Source organism: Danio aesculapii, chromosome 13 (genome assembly GCF_903798145.1).
Source record: "Danio aesculapii chromosome 13, fDanAes4.1, whole genome shotgun sequence".
Taxonomy (NCBI): Eukaryota; Metazoa; Chordata; class Actinopteri; order Cypriniformes; family Danionidae; genus Danio; species Danio aesculapii.
Genome location: NC_079447.1, coordinates 918,588 through 939,698, shown reverse-complemented (window position 1 = coordinate 939,698; position 21,111 = coordinate 918,588). Strand labels below are relative to the sequence as shown.

Here is a 21,111-nt window from a genome sequence, read left to right as displayed (position 1 = left end):
TTTATATTCTTTCTTCTGTATGTTCTTTTACAAAAGAAGATATTTTGAAACATGTTGTATACTGGTAGCCATTGACTGCCATAGAAGGGAAAAAAATACTATTGAAGTCAGTGGTCACAATTTCTGTTTTGTTTTTGTTTTAAATAATCTTTAATGTACACTTTTTAAATTATTTAATCCAACTTCAACATAAAAAATAACCATAATAATAATAATATGAAGACAAAGAAGATGATTTAATAATAATACTTATTAGTAGTTAGTAGTTCTGTTAAAGATTAACCGTGATTAATCACATCCAAAATAAAAGTTTAAGAGATAATTTATGCTACACACACATACCTAAAAACAACTATAGCAAACAGTTTAGTCACATAAGATATTTAAATGTGGATGTATAATTTGTATTTTATCTATATATTTATATATACACACTACCGGTCAAAAGTTTGCAGTCAGTAGCATTTTTAAATGTTTTAAAATTAGCTTCTCCTGCTCACCGAGGCTGCATTTCATTCATTGTATATGAAATACAATGAAATAAATGTAGATTTAAATGATAATTATATTCAATTGTAGAATTTTTATTGTTGTTGTTGTTATTATTATTACTACATTTTCTTGCTGTGTGTTACAGGATCTCGGTGATCGCACCTCATTGGCTAAGAGTTTACTGCTGCTGGCCGTTCTGGCCAATGAGGAGCAGCGATACAGCGAGGCTTTGCTGCTGCTGCAGGAGGTGCAGCTGATTGGAGGAGACCAGGAGTTCTGTTTCCAGACCGCACAAACACTGATGACCACCGTAGTGGAGCTGGAGGAGCACAACACACTCCAGCAGGTCAAACACAACACACACCAGCAGGTGCAGGAGGAGCATGATGCAGACATGCACCTAAACACGAGTCAGAATAAAGAGGATTATCTGCTTCCTCACGCTGCATCTATCTGGTTAAACACACACGCAGAACACTGTAAAAACAATGATATGCTCAAAGTCATGACACCTAATGTTATGTTACTTATTTCAATAGATTAATCAGGTTTCATTTGTTTAATCGTTTTATAGCAGATTATACTATAAACATGTTTAAAAGTGTCTGATAAAGAAAATCTGGGTGCAGATACAGACACCGCTGAGTGAGCCTCAGACACCACTCGTTCTCATCTATATTAATGTGTAAAACCAACACAATCTCACAGCAATTCGTTACTTTGATTTAGTGGCTGATTCGTATGATCTAATTCATACAATTTAGTATGATTTTCTCATCCCCCAATGACGGTGGGGTTAGGTGCCACGCCTCTTTTTTAAAATCATATAATTTTGTACGACTGAACTCATACGAATAAGCTACTAAACTGACAAAACCTAAAATACTTACGTTTTCTCGTGAGATCAGGCTGGTAAAACCCCAGTGGAAACAGGCCAACCAGAACACAAAGCAGACTGTTGCATGACTCACGGGCCACCAAAATCTTGCACTAAAGACTAATATTCTCGAATTGTATTGAGAATAAAAGATATTAATAATAATAATAATAACAACACTAATATCCTGATTGTGTTTTCAGGTGTGTTTGATCACGGAGCAGGCCTGCAGGACCCTCAGAGCGGCTCAAGATGATGGACAGAGCAGAGCGTCAGTACTGCGCTTCTACAGCGCCTCACTGCAGCTCAGGTGTGTGTGTGTGCGTGTGTGTGCGCGCGTGCGTGTGCGTGCATGCGTGTGTGTGCATGCGTGTGTGTGCATGCGTGTGTGCGTGTGTGTGTGTGCGTGTGTGTGTGTGTGTGTGTGTGTGTGTGTGTGTGTGTGTGTGTGTGTGTGTGTGTGTGTGTCTGTCTGTCTGTCTGTCTGTCTGTCTGTCTGTCTGTGTGTGTTTGTGCGCGTGCGTGCATGCATGTGTGTGTCTGTGTGTGTGTGTAAATGTGTGTATGTGCTTCCATACCCTCCCACTGCTACTCAGGTGCGTGTGTGCGTGTGTGTGCATGGGCGTGCTCTTACACCGCATCACTGCAGCTCAGTTGTGCGTGTGAGCGTGTCTGTGTCTGTGTCTGTGTCTGTGTCTGTGTCTGTGTGTGTGTGTGTGTGTGTGTGTGTGTGTGTGTGTGTGTGTGTGTGTGTGTGTGTGTGTGTGTGTGTGTGTGTGTGTGTGTGTGAGATAGAGTGTGTATCTGTACTTCTACATCATCTCACTACAGCTCAAGTGTTTGTGTGTCTCCCTGTGTGCATGTGTATGTATTTCTCTGTGTGCATGTGTGTGTAGGGGAGCAGTGATCCGCCTGCGTCTGCTGAGGTGTGTGTCTCCATCAGTGGAGATGTTGACTGCGCTGTGTGAAACACTGACACACACTCGTGCAGAACTGCTGCAGCTGGGGTTCAGGACAGATGCTGCTGAGGCTGCGCTCCAGCACGCACACACACTCAGGTCAGTTACACAAATACACAACAACACCTGCAGTTCAGGATCAACAATACAAACTCTTCAAGACCCACAAAACACACTTCATGTTTTTATTGCTGATTTGTTTTACATCAGTTTAAAAAGAGAGCAGTATAAGCTGTGTTCGACGCTACAGAGCACTGCGCACCAGAACAGCCCGACACAGAAACAGTTTCTTCCCTCAGGCAATCCATCTCATGAACACTTGATGATAATAATTGCGGAACCAACATCACTACTTGCTATACACTTTTATACACATATACACTTATTTAACAACACACTTTACATGCCAGTTTGCACATAACAGCTGCACATATAACGTTGTATATAGTAATAAACACGTACATACACTTGCCAATCTGTATATTTGCACTCACTACTTACTTCTATTTTTTTAAATATATTTATTATCTGTTTTTTGTCCTGTCTCTGTAATGCTGTTGCACTGTAGAAGCTTTGTCACCAAAACAAATTCCTCGTATGTGTGAACATACCTGGCAATAAAGCTCTTTCTGATTCTGATGTTTGGCTCATTTTGGAGCTGATATTTTTTTCAGATTCTCACTATACACTAATGTTCCAGTAGTTAATGGTAGGTCATGTATTTTCTAACATGAACTAATAATCAACAATACTTGTACTGCGTTTAATAATCATCGTTTTTAATAATCAACATTTACTAATGCATTATTAAAATGCAAAGTTAGCTTACTTATTGCTCCGTGAGTTAACTTGAGCTAACGATGAACTCCTATATTATTATGAACTAACTTTAATAAAGATAAATAAACACTGTAATTAATGTATTGTTCAGAGCATGATCATGTAAGTGCATTAACTAATGAAACCTTCGTGTAAAGTGTTACCAGTGTCAGAAATACTTCTTTTAAAATGATTTGTGCAGTTATTATCAGTGTGTTCAACTTTACATTTACGTTCATGTTTGTTGTTGAAGCCATGAACATTGTATTGACGGTCTCACCTGTCCTCCAGACTGCTGTCTGCTTGTTCAGAGACAGCAGAAGAGAAACAGCAGTGGCTCCTGCAGGCCTTCAGGCTGATGCAGAAGGCGGTGAGCGTCCAGGAGGAGGAGCTGGAGCGGGTACACAACATCCTTACACAGCACCAGGTACAATACCACCTTCTCATTAAAGTTTTAGCGATGTGTGTTTTTACATGTGCTGTGCTGATCTGTGACCACAAAACCAGTAATAATACACACTACAACTGTAGAAATTACACTATTGGGTCTTTTGTTTATGTTACTATAGTTGTTGTGTTACCATAGCAACTGTAGAATCACCACAACAGATCAATTACAATAGTTGTTGTATTACCATAGCAACTGTAGAATCACCACAACAAATCAATTAAAATAGTTGTTGTGTTACCATAGAAACTGTAGAATCACTAGGCCCACAAAGGAATCTGCATGTGCAGAATTCCGCAGATTTTTAGCCCATCATTGATTCTGTTTATTTACTTGAGTAAATGTGTGTAAATCTATATTTATTCTTTTTTTTTTATTGGATCTAAATGGATTTGCATTTTAAACATCAAATAAAAGTTAAAAAGAGATTTTTTATTTCACATATTAAGGTATTAATTGTGGAACTTCCAAAATAATTCCACAGAAATCTGCAGATTTTGACCAAAATTCTCAGCAGAAATAGCAAAAAACGTCAGCAGATTCCGTCTGGCCCTAAGAATCAACATAACAGATCATTTAAGTTGTGTTACCATAGCAACTGTAGAATCGCCACAGCAGGTCAATTACTATAGTTGTTGAGTTACCATAGCAGCTGAAGAATCGCAATAACTAATCAATTACTATAGTTGTTTGTTACCATAGCAACTGTAGAATCACCACAAATGATCAATTACTGTAGTTATTTTGTTACCATAGCATTTGTAGAATCACCACAACAGATTAATTACTGTAGTTATTTTGTTACCATAGCAACTGTAAAATCACCACAACAGATCAATTACTGTAAATGTTTTTATCATAGTAACTATAGAATCACCATAACAGATCACTTAAGTTGTAGTACCGTAGCAACTGTAGAATCCCCACAACAGACTAATTATTATAGTTGTTGTGTTACCATAGTAACTTTAGAATCGCCACAACAGATCAATTACTGTAGTTCGTGTTGTCATAGCAACTGTAGAATCACAACAACAGATCAATTACTGTAGTTGTTTTGTTACCATATCACCTGTAGAATCACCACAACAGATCAATTACTGTAGTTGTTGTGTTACCATAGCAACTGTAGAATCACCACAACAGATCAATTACTGTAGTTGTTTTGTTACCATAGTAACTATAGAATTGCCACAACAGAGCAATTACTATAGTTCGTGTTATCATAGCAACTGCAAAAATCCCCACAATAGATCAGTTACTGTAGGGGTTGTTACCATAGTAACTACAGAATTGCCACAACTGATCAACTAGTTGTTGTTCTGTTACCATAACTACTGTCGATTCGCAACAACAGATCAATTGACCTTTGGCTAAGCCCCACCCTCCTTAGTTACTGTTGCTACACCTGTCAAGCTTTCGTGCCTGGCAGGTCTATTACAATATGTATGCGCCGGTGTCAGACATTGCCAGGGATATAATTAGTAATTTTTGGCGAACAGGTGAGATATACGTGAAAGCCAAACAAAAAAGGACTGCAGTATGCATTACAGGGACATATACACAACATAATATGCAACCGATTAGAAAATAACTTTGAAGCTAGGTTAGCCTAGCTGCCTCATACACTGACCATTTAACAGCTTAGTTCATGCACAGCAGGAGAAGTGAAATCTTAAAGTAATCTAATTAAACCGGGGTTTCTTTTTTTTTTTTTGCCAAAAAGCATGATAGACTAATGTTGTGCAATGAAATATATCGTTACTAACTGATGAGGAAACACACATGGAAAGTGCTTTTACATCATTCATTCATAGAAGGAGCAGCCAGAAAGAGGAAATTGATGGATTTGTGCCAAATATTAGCATCATTGACCCATAATAATGTACAGCACCTATAACGGTCAGTATGTCTGTGTGCTTTACACACAGTTTCTATTTTAATTTGCAGTTCAGTGGGAAAAAAATAAATACATTGAAATGCAAATCAAAGTATAAATAGCAGAAGCGAACAAATAGATTTCCCTACCAGCAAATATTAATCCGACACTAAATATAAAAGGAGACACTAACCCCCTGTAATGACCTCATTGACTAAATCTCTAAAAGACGGATGAAAACATCAGTGAACTGTAGCTCTGACATGGACATGAGGGATATAAATGAGTGAAAAACAGCTGCGGGTGAAGTATATTGATCACAAGTGCTCAGTTTGTGATCACACCTCTGTTTTGTTCTGTTGATTTGTAATTTCAAATATTGAAAAGATTGAAACAGATGGAAATATGAAGTTCAGTAAAGTTAGCAGCAGATTCGTATTTTCCGGATCAACAACTCATGACCTATTCGCTATTAGTATGACTACTATGGCGAGGGCTTAAATGGAGCAGTGCTCATAGTATCGAGCAAAACGAAAGAAAAAGACAGCTAGGAAACAGAACCTGCTTTGTATTTGTGTAGGAAACACAGTTCAGATCTGTTTAGGGTAAGAGGTATGTGAGTTATTGTCGTCTATCACTGAATGTGTCAGGAATATCCAAACAAAACCAACTTAACTCCGCTCCTTTAACGCCCCTCACAGAGCTTGATCCACGCTGGCATTACTCCCCTTGGGTTTTAGGTTTTGGAAAGGGAAACAATTCCACCACCTCGTCCAAACTTTTAGGAAACCGGCTATCAGATTTGCACAATTCATATGCGCAATGCTTTGGCTTGTTTCCCTCGCTTGAAAGCTTGACAGACCCCCTGCGCATAGCTACGGTTGCTAAGCTACGATTGGTGTGTGGCAGTTTTTGGGTGTGGCTTAGCGAAGGGTCAGTTGCTATAGTAGTTGTTTTACCATAGCAACTATAGAATCACCATAACAGATTATTTACAATACTTGTTGTGTTACCGTAGCAACTGTAGAATCACCACAGTAGATCAATTACTATAGTTGTTGTGTTACTATAGCAACAATAGAATCACCACAACAGATTACTAAAGTTGTGATACCGTAGCAACTGTGGAATCACCACAGTAGATCAATTACTATAGTTGGTGTTACTCTAGCAACTATAGAATTGCCACAACATCAGTATAGTTGTTGTTACCGTAGCAACTGTTGAGATGCCAGAACAGCTCAGTTACTATAGTGGTTGTGTCATTATAGCAACTGTAGAATCACCACAACATATTAATTCAAGTCCTTTACTATAGTATGGCTCAAAGCACTGTAGTGTTTACTGTACATTAATGTTTTTCTATGTGGGAAGGCAGCTGTAGTTCAGTGTAGTCTTTAGTTTACTGTTTAGTTAACTTTATCTGTTTGACCTGTTTCCTCCTGTTGTTTGTAAGCGGGTGTTCAGTCAGTATCACTGGAGACCATGCATATTAATTCAGATGTGTTAATTACCTGTGGTTATAGTGTGGTTATAGCGTGTGGTGAGTTAATCAGGTTTGTCTGTGATTGCTGTTCCTCCACTAATGTGTGAACTGTATAGGACACACACACACTTGGAGAACAAACGTGATTAGCGCACGCTAAGATGTGATTTGTTTTGCGTATTGTGCATCTTGCTGTGACGTGACTCCGCCGGATCGTGCCAAACAGCACACGACTCCTCCAAACCACACCGTAATTGATTTATCCTCACGCTGCATTATGGATTTTCATTTTCCTGAAGGGATTATCTCATTACAGCACTCTCTGGGTGATAATGTTTATGAAAATAGGGCAGTGAACACATTGACCACATGTGGAAATCTGAATGGCTAAAGCTATTAGACTCTTGTGTGGTCTGCACTCTTTCTATTTAAAGCTATAGTTCATCCACAAATATAAATCCTGTCTGCATTTAATCACAGCCTGTCGCCCTCTCTCTACTGGGAAACTGATAACAGGAGATATTGAAGAGGCTCTAAGCTGCTCCATTTCTGTTTTCCTCACTACTTTCTGTCTCGTTTTTAGTACAAATATGTAATTATTTGACAATTCAGAATCACAATCATGTACTGCAAGAAGCAAAATGACTGAAGTTGGCAAAATCTGTTTTCTGAAAATGAAGTTAATTTATGTATAAAATATAGAAACATTTGTAATAAATAAAAGTTCAAGTTCATTTTATTTATATGACATGTTTCCAACAGCCACAAGACCACACAAAGTGCTGTAGAGAGAAAATACAAGCAATCAGTATGGGCATAATAAACAAAACAGCAGGAGACACGTAATGGAAAAGAGAGCATAAAAGATTGGCATAAAAGTTTGGTTTCAAAGCCTAAAACAAGCCTAGTTAAAATATGGTACCGCAGTTGACCACACTAAAACAGGATTAAAAATGAGACCGTTTGCCCCCCGGGAGAGGACTTCCAAACACCAAGAAAATAGATAAGTCTTTAATTTAGACTTAAAATTTAGCAGTGACGGAGCCATTTTTAATTGTAGCGGGAGTGCGTTCCTACTTTTAAGGTGGGCCTTTGGGAATTTGGCCCACAAGGCTTCAGCAAGTTCTGTGGGGGGTCGCGTCATATTTAAAAAAAAAAAAATAGCAGTGGACTTTTAGGAGAACGATTGTGTTGCTTAGTTCATTTTATCCTCCTGGCTGATCAAAAAATTGACAAATTTGTAATTCTTCCTCCACAAAAAAGTCTTACTGATTCTCCTTCAGCCTAATAGTAATGAGCCATCATACTGGACCCAGGTAAGGAAGCCCCAAACATTTCTGGTCACAGCACTAGCAAAACTGGAAACCCGAAATGCAGGAAATACCAAGATAGTCACCTGAATTATAGTTTTATTCCATTTTCTCAAAACAATGTGTCCCTGACCCAGCCACAGTGCATTAACTGCGGCAAAGTTTTTGCTATCGAATGCATGAGGCCGTCCAAATTAATAAGACATTTGCAGATGACTCATCCCCAATACAGCGACAAGCTGAAAGCATTTTTTTGAGCGCAAGGCAAAAGAATTGACACAAACCCAAAATGAGATCAGGGACGTCACAGCTACTGACAAGAAACTTAAAAATCGGCAACTAATATAATTTAAAGGTCAAAGGCTTACGTTTTCCAGTTATAAATGGCCTACTGATGTTTTACTTTCTATTTTACATTAGGCTATTATTTGTCCACAAACATATCTAGATATAGTAATAAACATTTGTTTGAAAACAACATTTTTTGTCATCCTTACTGCAAACTTATATGAGCGATAATATCATTAAATGTTTAGAGGGGCCTTACAATATTTTCCGGGGGATAAAAGGGGGTCTCGGGCAAAAAAGGTTGAAAACCACTGATGTAGGGCTTTATACACAAAGAGAAGGATTTTGAATTTTATTCTTTGTCTCACTGGTAGCCAGTAGAGAGACCTCAAAAATGGGAGTGACATGCATATTTCAGGCTTTTTGTCAAAAACTGTAGAAAAACTGTAGGCGAGCGATCTGAGTCTTTGGCTGAACAAAATAGAGAGAATTACAGGAGTCTAACCAGGAAGATTAGATTTTAGATTAGATTCAACTTTATTGTCATTACACATGTACAAGTACAAGGCAACGAAATGCAGTTTAGGTCTAACCAGCAGTGCAATAGCAGCAAGTGCAGGATACAGGTATAAGTTATAAAGTGCAGTTATAGAAAAACTATGGTAATATTTACAAATGGATGTACTATGAACATTATATACAGGTTGTATTAGCTATGAACAGATTTACAATAAATGAATATATGTACAGGATGCTATTAATAATCAGAAGTGTGCAGATAGATAGACATAATTACAGATGTATATGTGCTGTGGGTATGTACAGTTCAAGTAAATGAATCAGTGCAATGAATGTGTGCAAACTTTAAATGTGCAAATGTTAAATAGTGCAGGGATTGTGAGGAGTATAAGTTAGAGGAGTGTGGGGGGTGTATTGGGGGGGCAAAAGAGTCAGTGAGGGGCAGAGTTCAAGAGGGAGACAGCTCTGGGGAAAAAGCTGTTCCTCAGTCTGCTGGTTTTTGTCCGGGGGAGCCTGAAGCGCCTGCCAGAAGGCAGGAGAGAAAACAGTCTGTGAGCAGGGTGAGAGGTGTCCTTAAGAATACTGCGTGCTCGGCGCAGACAGTGTTTCTTTTGGATGTCCTCAATGGCTGGCAGTGTAGTCCCTGTGATGCGTTGGGCAGTTTTCACCACCCGCTGCAGTGCCTTACGCTCAGCAACAGAGCAGCTTCCATACCAGACTGTGACGCAGTTGGTCAGGAAGCACATGTATGGCAATTTCTAGAGAATGTGAAGGGAGAGAGGACTTCAGTTTAGAGAGAAGGCGAAGGTGGTAAAAGCTATTTCCAACCACATTTGAAAAATGTATATTAAATAAAATATAATATAATACTATAATATACTATACTATAATATAATACTTATAATGTAATATATTATCATTCATTCATTCATTCATTCATTCATTCATTCATTCATTTTCTTATCAGCTTAGACCCTTTATTTATCGGGGGTCGCCACAGCGGAATGAACCGCCAACTATTCCAGCATATGTTTTACTCAGCCGATGCCCTTTCATGGCCGCCCACTGCACCACCGTGACGCCCTATAATATAATAATTTTTGTCCTTTTATTCATTTATTTTTTACCTCATTGGCAGATATTTGTTTTAAAGCATGAACTATTCCTTATTTTTTGGAAACAAAACTGTAGCATAATCTAAGATGTCCTGTTTTGGTGTTTGCATCAAAATAAAAGTGCAAAAGTGATCTTATACACATAGAACACATGTTTATTGTTTCAAACCAATATGTATTATGACCAATAAGTCAAACAATATGAATTATGAACAAACAACCAATATGAATTATGAACCAATTATGACCAATAAAATGTCAACATGGGTGGAATCATTCTTCGTCATTCAGTGTAAAAATGCCAAATTGTATTTGTATTTATATATATATATATATATATATATATATATATATATATATATATATATATATATATATATATATATATATATATATATATATATATATATATATATATATATATATTTAAACAGTTGTTTTGATTTTATAATAATAATAATAATAATAATAATAATAATAATAATAATAATAATAATAATAATAATAATAATAATAATGGCTTAGTGGTTAGCACTGTGGCCTCACTGCAAGGTCACTGGGTCAGTTGGTGTTTCTGTGTGGAGTTTGCATGTTCTCCCCGTGTTGGTGTGGGTTTCCTCTGGGTGCTCCAGTTTCCCCCACAGTCCAAACACATGTGCTATAGGGGAATTGATCAACTAAATTGGCCGTAGTGTATGAGTGTGTGTGTGATAGAGTGTGTATGTTTCCCTGTACAGGGTTGTGGCTGGAAGGGCATCCGCTGCGTAAAACATATGATGGAACAGTTGGTGGTTCATTCTGCTGTGGCGACCCCTGATTAATAAAGGGAGTAAGCTGAAGGAAAATGAATGAATGAATATAATAATAACAACAATAATAATAAATATGCATTACCTAATTAACTAACTATTAACTAATGAAAATAAAAATTAAAAAATAATGAAATGACAGTACTTATTCTGAGCTGTGATAAAAAAAAATGTACTCAGGAGTGTGTGATCATATTAAATGTAGTTCTGTTTAAAATTATGAAAATCTTCCTGGTATCAAATGGGTCAAATTTAACCATTTATCCATGGTTTAAATTATCATTGATTAAAAAAATAATAATAAAAACAAAATATTTAACATTTTAATTTAAGGAAAAAACTATTTAATATATGCAATCCTTTACACTTTATTAATTTCTAATTTAAGTTTTATTTTTACATTTTCTCCAGAGCACTTCCAGAGTTTGTGTCTTTGACATAACACCACGTTCAACTGCATTTTGTTTGCAGGCCTTCGTTGTGTGGATCATTGATAAATCATATTTTTAGCAGCTGCGATGGCTTTATTAGCAGAGTGTGATTGAGCTTTATTCCTGCATTAGATTGAGCTCCACATACAGCAGATGGTGCTGCTGCACAGAGCACCATCAATCTCACACACTCTGTCCAATGACATTTATTACACTCCAGAAAATCAGCTTTTCCATAGAAAGACAACAGAAGACCGTGGATCACACACAATCAAATACTACCGTATGAATTATAAATATGACTGTTTTTGAATCAATTGATCTGTTGTGGTGATTCTATAGTTGCTATGGTAACACAACAACTACAGTAATCTATTTTGGTGATTCTACAGTTGCTATGGTAAAAACTATAGTAAGCGATGAAGTTTTATAGTTGCTATAGGAACGCAACAACTATAGTGATTGATCAGTTGTGGTGATTCTTCAGTTTTCTTAAGTTGCTATGATAACACAACAACTAGTAATTGATCAGTTGTGGTGATTCTACAGTTGCTATGGTAACACAATTACTGTAATTGATCTGTTGTGGTAATTTTATAGTTGCTATGGTAACATAACAACTAGTAATTGATCAGTTGTGGTGATTCTATAGTTGCTATGGTAACACAACTATTGTAATTGATCTGTTGTGGTGATTTTATAGTTGCTATGGTAACCCAACTGTAGTGATTGGTCTTTTATGATGATTTTATAGTTCTTATGGTAACACAACCATAGTAATATACCTGTTGAGGTGATTCTACATTTGCTATGGTAACACAACTGTAGTGATTGATCTTTTCTGGTGATTTTATAATTGCTATAGTAACACAACTGTAGTGATTGATCTGTTGTAGTGATTTTATAGTTGCTATCGTAACACAACAACTGTAGAGATTGATCTGTTGTGGTGATTTTATAGTTGCTATGGTAACACAACAAATATAGTTATAGATCTGTTGGGGTGATTCTACAGTTGCTATGGTAACACAACTGTAGTGACTGATCTGTTGTGGTGATTTTATAGTTGCTATGGTAACACAACTGTAGAGATTGTTCTGTTGTCGTGGTTCTATAGTTGCTACACTGTAAAAAATGATTTGTTCACTTAACTTAACTTAGTCAAGTCATCATGTTACATTGACACAGTTAAGTTGTATTGACTTAATTCTCCAAGTTTTCTCAACTGAAAATGTTTAGTTGACAGTTAAATAATTGACACAACTACTTATTTCAAGTTAATTGGACCTGCAAAGTTTTAATTGTTTTAATTAAATAAATAATGGGGTAACTTACATTATCAAGTTAGCAGAACTTGCCAAGTTTAATTTAAATACATTAACTTACATTTTCAAGTTCACTGAACTAAATCTAGCAGATTTTCTGAATTAGAAGCAGAACAGACAATGAAAAACATTTTATTAAAGGTCTTTACTCCCAATTACACACAATGTACTTACAGTATAATTGTCTTTACAAAGTGTTTTTCTTATGAAGTATTTTTGCAATTAAATTGTAAAGTAAAAGTAATCTCAGGATGAGGAGAAAAAAACCCTGCACAACTCTAAAATACACAACTAACACAGACTCATGGAAAAATGACAACAGAACTTGGAAGATTAGAAAATCAGATCTCAACACCTTTATTTCAATGAATTTTGAAGTGAGTGTAGTTGCGCACTGCAGATATCTGCTCCAATGTTCATCAACACTTTCTGATTTCCAGGAGTCATCTCTCTGCTCAGCTCTTCTTCAGAATCTGTGTGCTCTATAAAAATGCCAAACAAATCTTTACATTTCTTTCCTTACTTTACAAAATCTAAAACACTAAAGCTGAAAAACATAAACACAAGATGTACACCAAATCTTATTAACCTACAAATTGTGTTTGGCAGCTTGTGTGATGGCAGTGCTTCCGCTTTTAGTGTCTTATGGTTTGTTGTTGGTTGATTGGTTGTTGTGAAACACCAAATGCCCCACACTGCTTGAAGTAATCCTATAAAGAAAAGAAAAAGATAAAGCCAAAACAGATTTAATAAACAGTGTACACAATCAAGACCAGAGTAATCACTAAATCATTGAAATGTACATTTACTAAACTCTTTCAAAAATATTTGTCAGCTGCTGCTTAATATTTGTTTACTGAATGCATATGATGGGATATCTTTGGTGAAATCTCGCCTGTAGTTAGTCAGTCTTTCTCTGGGGATGTGCTGCAACCTTTAGAATTAGACAATTTGGCGCATGTGAATTTTTGTAAATATTTTCCTTAAATATTACTCTACTGGGCGATGCAGTGGCGCAGTAGGTAGTGCTGTCGCCTCACAGCAAGAAGGTCGCTGGTTCGAGCCTTGGCATTTCTGTGTGGAGTCTGCATGTTCTTCCTGCATTCGCGTGTTTCCTCCAGGTGCTCCAGTTTCCCCCACAGTCCAAACACATGCGGTACAGGTGAATTGGGTAGGCTGAATTGTCTGTAGTGTGTGTGAATGAGTGTGTGTGGATGTTTCCCAGAGATGGGTTGCAGTTGGAAAGGCATTGGCTGCATAAAAACATGCTGGATATGTTGGCGGTTCATTCCGCTGTGGCAACCCCAGATTAATAAAGGGACTAAGCCAAAAAGAAAATGAATGAATGAATGAATGAATGAATGAATGAATGAATTACTCTACTGTAAACATATGAAAATAGCTCTTTAATAAAAATCTCACCTGTTGTAAGTCAATCTGGCCTCTGGGTATCTGCTGCAACCTTTAGGATTAGAAAATCACATTTGGGTAAATTATTGTAAATATTTGACTACTGTACATTTATGAATAGAAATACTAATAAAATCTCACCTGGTGGTGATCCTACAGTTGCTATGGTAACACAACAACTATAATAATATAAACAAATGACGCAATACTGTAATTTGTCTACATGTTAAACGGCACATGATAATACATATAAAAGAATTAAAATTTGCCTGTAAACTGCAGATGCATCCTAACACACAGCAGATTAATGGAGAGTTTATTAATAGCATCATACTGACCTTCATCTCCGTCCTCATCTGAACGCTGTGAGATGAAGTCAATGCACACGAGCAGAAGTTTTCTTGACTCTGGCTCATGAAGGTCGTTTTCAGCTCATTAGTCCTCCGGTTAGTCCTGGCCATCGGGTCATTTCCTGTTTTCTCTCCTCCATTTCCTCAGTCTGTGGCCCTGATGAATAATTCAGCGCTCACGCAGCTTTCTAACCCAGATTTACTGCACATACAGCAGGAAAACTCACAGGAGGTGACAGAAACAGAAAACAAGCACTTCTGACTTTCTGACTTTCAGTGCTTATACACATTCACTATTATACAGGCATGGGAAAAAGTTTGGATGCACTATTGAGTTTCATGGTTTTCCATATCAGGACATGCTAATAATAACAAAACAAAACCTTTATCTTGTTACCTTGTTAACTCAGATTTCTAATCAGCCAATCACATGGCAGCAGCTCAGTGCATTTAGGCATGTAGACATGGTCAAGACGATCTGCTGCAGGTCAAAGCGAGCATCAGAATGGGGAAGAAAGGGGATTTAAGTGACTTTGAACGTGGCATGGTTGTTGCTGCCAGACGGACTGCTCTGAGTATTTCAGAAACTGCTGATCTACTGGGATTTTCACGCACAACCATCTCTAGGGTTTACAGAGAATGGTCCGACAAAGAGGAAATATCCAGTGAGCGGCAGTTCTGTGGGCGCAAATGCCTTGTTGATGCCAGAGGTCAGAGGAGAATGGCCAGACTGGTTCCAGCTGATAGAAAGGCAACAGCAACTCAAGTGAGCACTCGTTACAACCGAGGTCTGCAGAAGAGCATCTCAGAACACACAACACGTCCAACCTTGAGGCGGATGGGCTACAGCAGCAGAAGACCACACCGGGTGCCACTCCTGTCAGCTAAGAACAGCAAACTGAGGCTACAATTCACACAGGCTCACCAAAACTGGACAATAGAAGATTGGAGAAACGTTGCCTGGTCTGATGAGTCTCCATTTCTGCTGCCACATTCGGACGCTCGGCTCACAATTTGGCCTCAACAACATGAAAGCATGAATCCATCCTGCCTTGTATCAGCGGTTCAGGCTGATGGTGGTGGTGTAATGGTGTGGGGGAGATTTTCTTGGCACACTTTGGGTCAATTAGTACCAATTGAGCATGATGTCAACGCCACAGCCTACCTGAGTATTGTTGCTGACCATGTCCATCCCTTTATGAGCACAGTGTCTCCATCTTCTGATGGCTACTTCCAGCAGGATAACGCACCATGTCATAAAGCGCTAATCATATCAGACTGGTTTCTTGAACACGATGATGAGTTCACTGTACTCAAATGGCCTCCACAGTCACCAGAGCTCAATCCAATAGAGCACTTTTGGGATGTGGTGGAACGGGAGATTGGCATCATGGATGTGCAGCCGACAAATCTGCAGCAACTGTGTGATGCTATCATGTCAATATGGAGCAAAATATTTCCAGTACCTTGTTTAATCTCTGCCACCAAGGATTATTGCTGTTCTGAGGGCAAAGTTGGTCCAACCCGGTACTAGTAAGCTGTACCCAATAAAGTGGCCGGGGAGTGTATATATAAGTGTTGTACTTTTCCTTTTACCTACATTGTATACATATCAACCTTGTGCATTTGTTACTCAGATCAAAATAGTATATCGATTTGGTTAAACTCTTTGGTCAAATCTGAGTTGAATTATTGTTTTCATCTGCTTTTGTTGATAACTCAGCTCTAATTTAAAACACTTTACACATCACGATAGTTCTTGTCTTCTTGTTTATAAACCCGACATTACGCTTAAACTCTTATTTATATTGACTTGAACAATCAGCAGATAACACTGATTATTAAAATAAACATGGGTTTACTGTCAGAAATCCACTTTCATTCACTGACAGCTACTGTCAAACTGAAGATCAGGACCGAGATCTGTTTGTTTAGGACTGACAGTGGATAAAATCACAATATTGTGTTAAAATAAACATGAAACACAGGTTTGTGTTCTGTTGAACTTGATATGAATATTTCTGCATTAAACAGAGGACTGAAATAGAAGCAATTGAAGATCTGTGGGGTCAGAGATGGAGAAATTGTGGGGGGAATACTGAAGTACTACTACTAATAGTAGTAATGAGTGTGTGTGTGTGTGCGTGCGTGCGTGCGTGTGTGCGCATGTGTGTGTGTGTGTGTGTGTGTGTGTGTGTGTGTGTGTGTGTGTTGTTTGTTTGTTTGTTTGTTTGTTTTCAGATGGGTTGGTCTGATCTCCCATCAGTGCGGGTGTGTGTTGGACTCAGGCTGGCTTTGTCTGATCTGGCTCTTATCATGCTGGAGCTCCAGTGCTTAGAGCAAAACAGAAAGTCCATGGCCAGAGACAGGAAGTCCTCTGCAGAAAGAGTTCTAGAAGATTACCTGAGGAGCAGCTCTGAGCTCAACCAACACCAGAAGGTGAGATCTGCTAACTAACTAACTAACTGACAAACCTACGAAATAACTAGCTAATGAACCCACTAACTTACTAAGTAACTAACTAACTTAATTACTAACAAACCCACTAACTAACTAGCATACTAACGTACTAAGTAACTAACTTAATTATTAACAAACCTTCTAGCATACAAACCTACTAAGTAACTAACTAATTTTATTACTAACAAACCTTCTGACATAATAACTAACCAACTAACCAACTAATCAACCAACTTACAAACTTAATAACAAACTAACATACAAACTAACCTACCTACTAATGAACGAACTAACTAACCTACTAACTAACTACATAGCTAACTAACATACTAAATTACTAACTAACTAACTTCATTACTAACAAACCAACGAAATAACATACGAACTAACTACACAACATACTAACTTACCTACTAACTAACCAACCAGATTACTAACTTAATAACAAACTAACATACTAACTAGCTAACTAACTAACCTACTAACTAACTAACTAACTAACTAACTAACTAACTAACTAACTAACTAACTAACTAACTAAGTTCATTATTAACAAACCAACTAACGTAATAACATACTAACTAACTTACTTACTAAACAACTAACTAAACACCTTACATATTATCTAAAAAACCAACCAACCAATCAAATTACCAATTTACTAACAAACAAACAGACTTACTAACTAAGGTACTAACCTACTTACTAACTTGACTAACTAACCTACTAACTTAATTACTAACAAACCAACTAATATATTAACTAAGCAACTAACATACTAACTAAACAACATACTAACTCACCTATTACTAACCAACCAACTAACCAATCAAATTACTAACTAATCTACTAACTTAGTGAAGAACCTCCTAAAATATAATTAATCCTAATAATCTAACCAAGAAACCAATTAACCCAATGCTAACCCTAACCTACATTCTACCTTACCTACTAACCAACCAACTAACTAATTAACAAACTAACCAGTTAACTAGCTAACTACTGTACTAACTGACTCTCAGCTTTGTGTTTAATTAAAGAATGAATAAAGTATTACAGCTCAGATCAGTGTTGTATCTGATGTGTATGTTCTGTGTCATGCGGCGGTGTGATAATCAGGATGAAGTATCCGTCATCTGTTCTCTCGCTCCTCACACTTGTGTTTTATTCCTCATTCTCCATCTCCTCTTAAACCTGCTTATTTTACACAACATCTCTCAAGAGATCTGTCACAGATGAAACATGAACTTTACATCATATTTAGCAGAAGAACAGATGCTGTGTGTGTGTGTGTGTGTGTGTGTGTGTGTGTGTGTGTGTGTGTGTGTGTGTGTGTGTCTCCATTGGTTTCAGCAGGCTCTCAGTCAGATCAGCTGTGTAATCTCTCTCTCCTGTACGTCTCAGTTGTTCTCTTTACTTCTTCATTGATTTCTGTCATTCTTTGATGTTTTTCTCTCAGTGTTGAGCTCCAGACAGCAGCTGCTGCACATCAGAACACACACTTCATCTGCGTCTCCCTCGCTGATGCCTCGGATTTTATTTGATGATCTGTTTTAGTCTTTCTTTTAGTTTTTGTTAATCTACTAGAGTAGCCTTGAATACTTTTACTCACCAAGAACACAGTATATTGATCAGAGGTGACAGTAAAGGCATTTAAAATTTTACAGAATAGTTCTAGATGAAATAAAAGCAGTTCTTTTTCAACATTATATTCATCAAAGAATCCTGGAGAATAAAATGCATCTCAGTTATATATATACACTGGCGATCAAAATTAGAGAACAGTTTATAAATAATTGAACAATTCTTAAATAACGTCATCTTCACTGCTCAACAGTTGAAGGAGTTTTTGTCCCGTCTATACCATGCTACCAGAACACCTTTTCCACAAAAAAACTAAGGCATTTCAACAAAAAACATTATTTTGCAGAAAACACACTGATCAAAATTAGAGAACACTTTCAGATACCTCCCAGTTATTGGTGTTAATCTGGCACCTGGTGCTAATTTCACCGATTATCTGTCAACCCCTATTTACCTGGCAGCCTAACTTTCAGTTTCACTGACTCTGCAAGATGGTGGGCCATTCTAAAGTGACTGAAAGCCTCCGGCAGCAGGTTGTCCAGATGAAAGCCAAAGGGATGACCCTATCAGCCATAGCAAAACAAGCTGGTCGTTCCAAATCTGTTATTTCAAGAATATTGAATCTTTACATCATCACAAACTCATTCAAGTCCCCCAAGAAGGCTGGTCGTCCACGGAAGACAAATACAAGAGAGGACAGGATACTGCAGAGGATCTCAATGGCCAATCGTTTCCACACTGCAGCTGGAATTGCTCACCAGTTCAGCGCTGAACAGGGTAAAGATCTATCTCGTCATACAGTGTCTCGACGTTTAAGAGCATTTGGACTGAAAGCCCACTCTGCAGTGACCAAACCTCTCATTAGCAGGAAGAATCAAAAGGCTAGACTAAGCTTTGCTGAGGAGCATGTTGTGTGGACAGAGGAGAACTGGTCCAAAGTTCACTTCAGTGATGAAAGCAAGTTTAATTTATTTGGGTACGATGGGAAACATTATTTTTGGCGAAAAACTGGAGAAAGACTGAACCCAAAGTGTGTAAAGAAGTCAGTAAAAAGTGGAGGAGGAAGTGTCATGGTTTGGGGTATGTTTTCTGCAGCAGGAGTTGGGCCTCTTATACAGCTACATGGCAGAGTGAATGCAAATGTTTATCAAAACCTTCTTCAACAACATATGGTTCCTTCCCTGTGTTCATCACCCAATCAGCCCGCAGTATTCATGCAGGACAATGCTCCATGTAACACAGCAAAACGGGTAAAGCAATTCCTTGAAACTGAAAACATTGAAATAATGACATGGCCTGCCCAGAGTCCTGAACTCAACCCAATAGAAAACCTCTGGAAAATCCTTGGCGACAAAGTTATGGCCAAGAAACCCACTACAGTCACCGAACTGTGGAGGAGACTGGAAGAAGAGTGGACCAAAATCACACCAGAGCAGTGTGAGAGACTAGTGCTGTCCTGTGGCCGCAGATGTGCTGAAGTCATTCAGAGCAGAGGCCTGTACACTTCCTACTAATTGCTGATTGTTGTAACCTTCAGAAAAATTTGCTGTAATCTTTTTCCATGCTACAGTCATTGTTGTTCTCTAATTTTGATCAGTGTGTTTTCTGCAAAATAATGTTTTTTGTTAAAATGCCTTAGTTTTTTTTGTGGAAAAGGTGTTCTGGTAGCATGGTATAGACGGGACAAAAACTCCTTCAACTGTTGAGCAGTGAAGATGACGTTATTTAAGAATTGTTCAATTATTTATAAACTGTTCTCTAATTTTGATCGCCAGTATATATATATATATATATATATATATATATATATATATATATATATATATATATATATATATATATATATATATATATATACATATATATATATATACATATATATATATATACATATATATATATATATATATATATATATATATATATATATATATATATATATATATATATATATACATATATATATATATATATATATATATACATATATACATACATATATATATATATATATATATATATACATATACATATACATATATACATTTATACATATACATATATATATATATATATATATATATATATATATATATATATATATATATATATATATATATATATTTAGTGGTGGGCCGTTATTGGCATTAACATGGTGCGTTAATGTGAGACTCTTATCGGTCGATTAAAAAAAATACCGCCATTAATCTATTCTCAAAGTTGTGTTGGGAGCTGGGTCTGTTTTAAACAAGCTATGATGACTTTCATCTTGATATTTTAGCGCGGATGTAAACCTGGCAAAATTGCACTGTAGGGGCGAGAACGGGTCTTCGAACCTGTGTGTGTTCCTACTGTGAAATGACCACATCAAACGTGACGTGCTAACATGGATGCAGCACACTAGAGTGAATCTGATTAACGTTAGCTCCACATCTAATTATCAGGCACCTGTAGAGTTTATGCGTTCCAGTAAAACAGATTCAAATAAAATGGAGCGGGTCCTATTTAAAATGAATGATGGTGAATGAAAATATACCGGTGAGCGTCTGA

At 37.3% G+C, this 21,111-nt stretch overlaps 1 protein-coding gene across 1 annotated transcript in view; it reads left to right on the top strand.

Moving 5' to 3' along the window:
* LOC130240003 (cilia- and flagella-associated protein 46) overlaps positions 1 to 21,111 on the top strand; it is a 172,699-nt gene that overhangs the window by 98,049 nt on the left and 53,539 nt on the right. Inside the window, 5 exon segments of the mRNA XM_056471418.1 lie at positions 638 to 838; positions 1,573 to 1,679; positions 2,266 to 2,427; positions 3,439 to 3,574; positions 16,759 to 16,956. Coding sequence (XP_056327393.1) covers positions 638 to 838; positions 1,573 to 1,679; positions 2,266 to 2,427; positions 3,439 to 3,574; positions 16,759 to 16,956 — 804 coding nt within the window.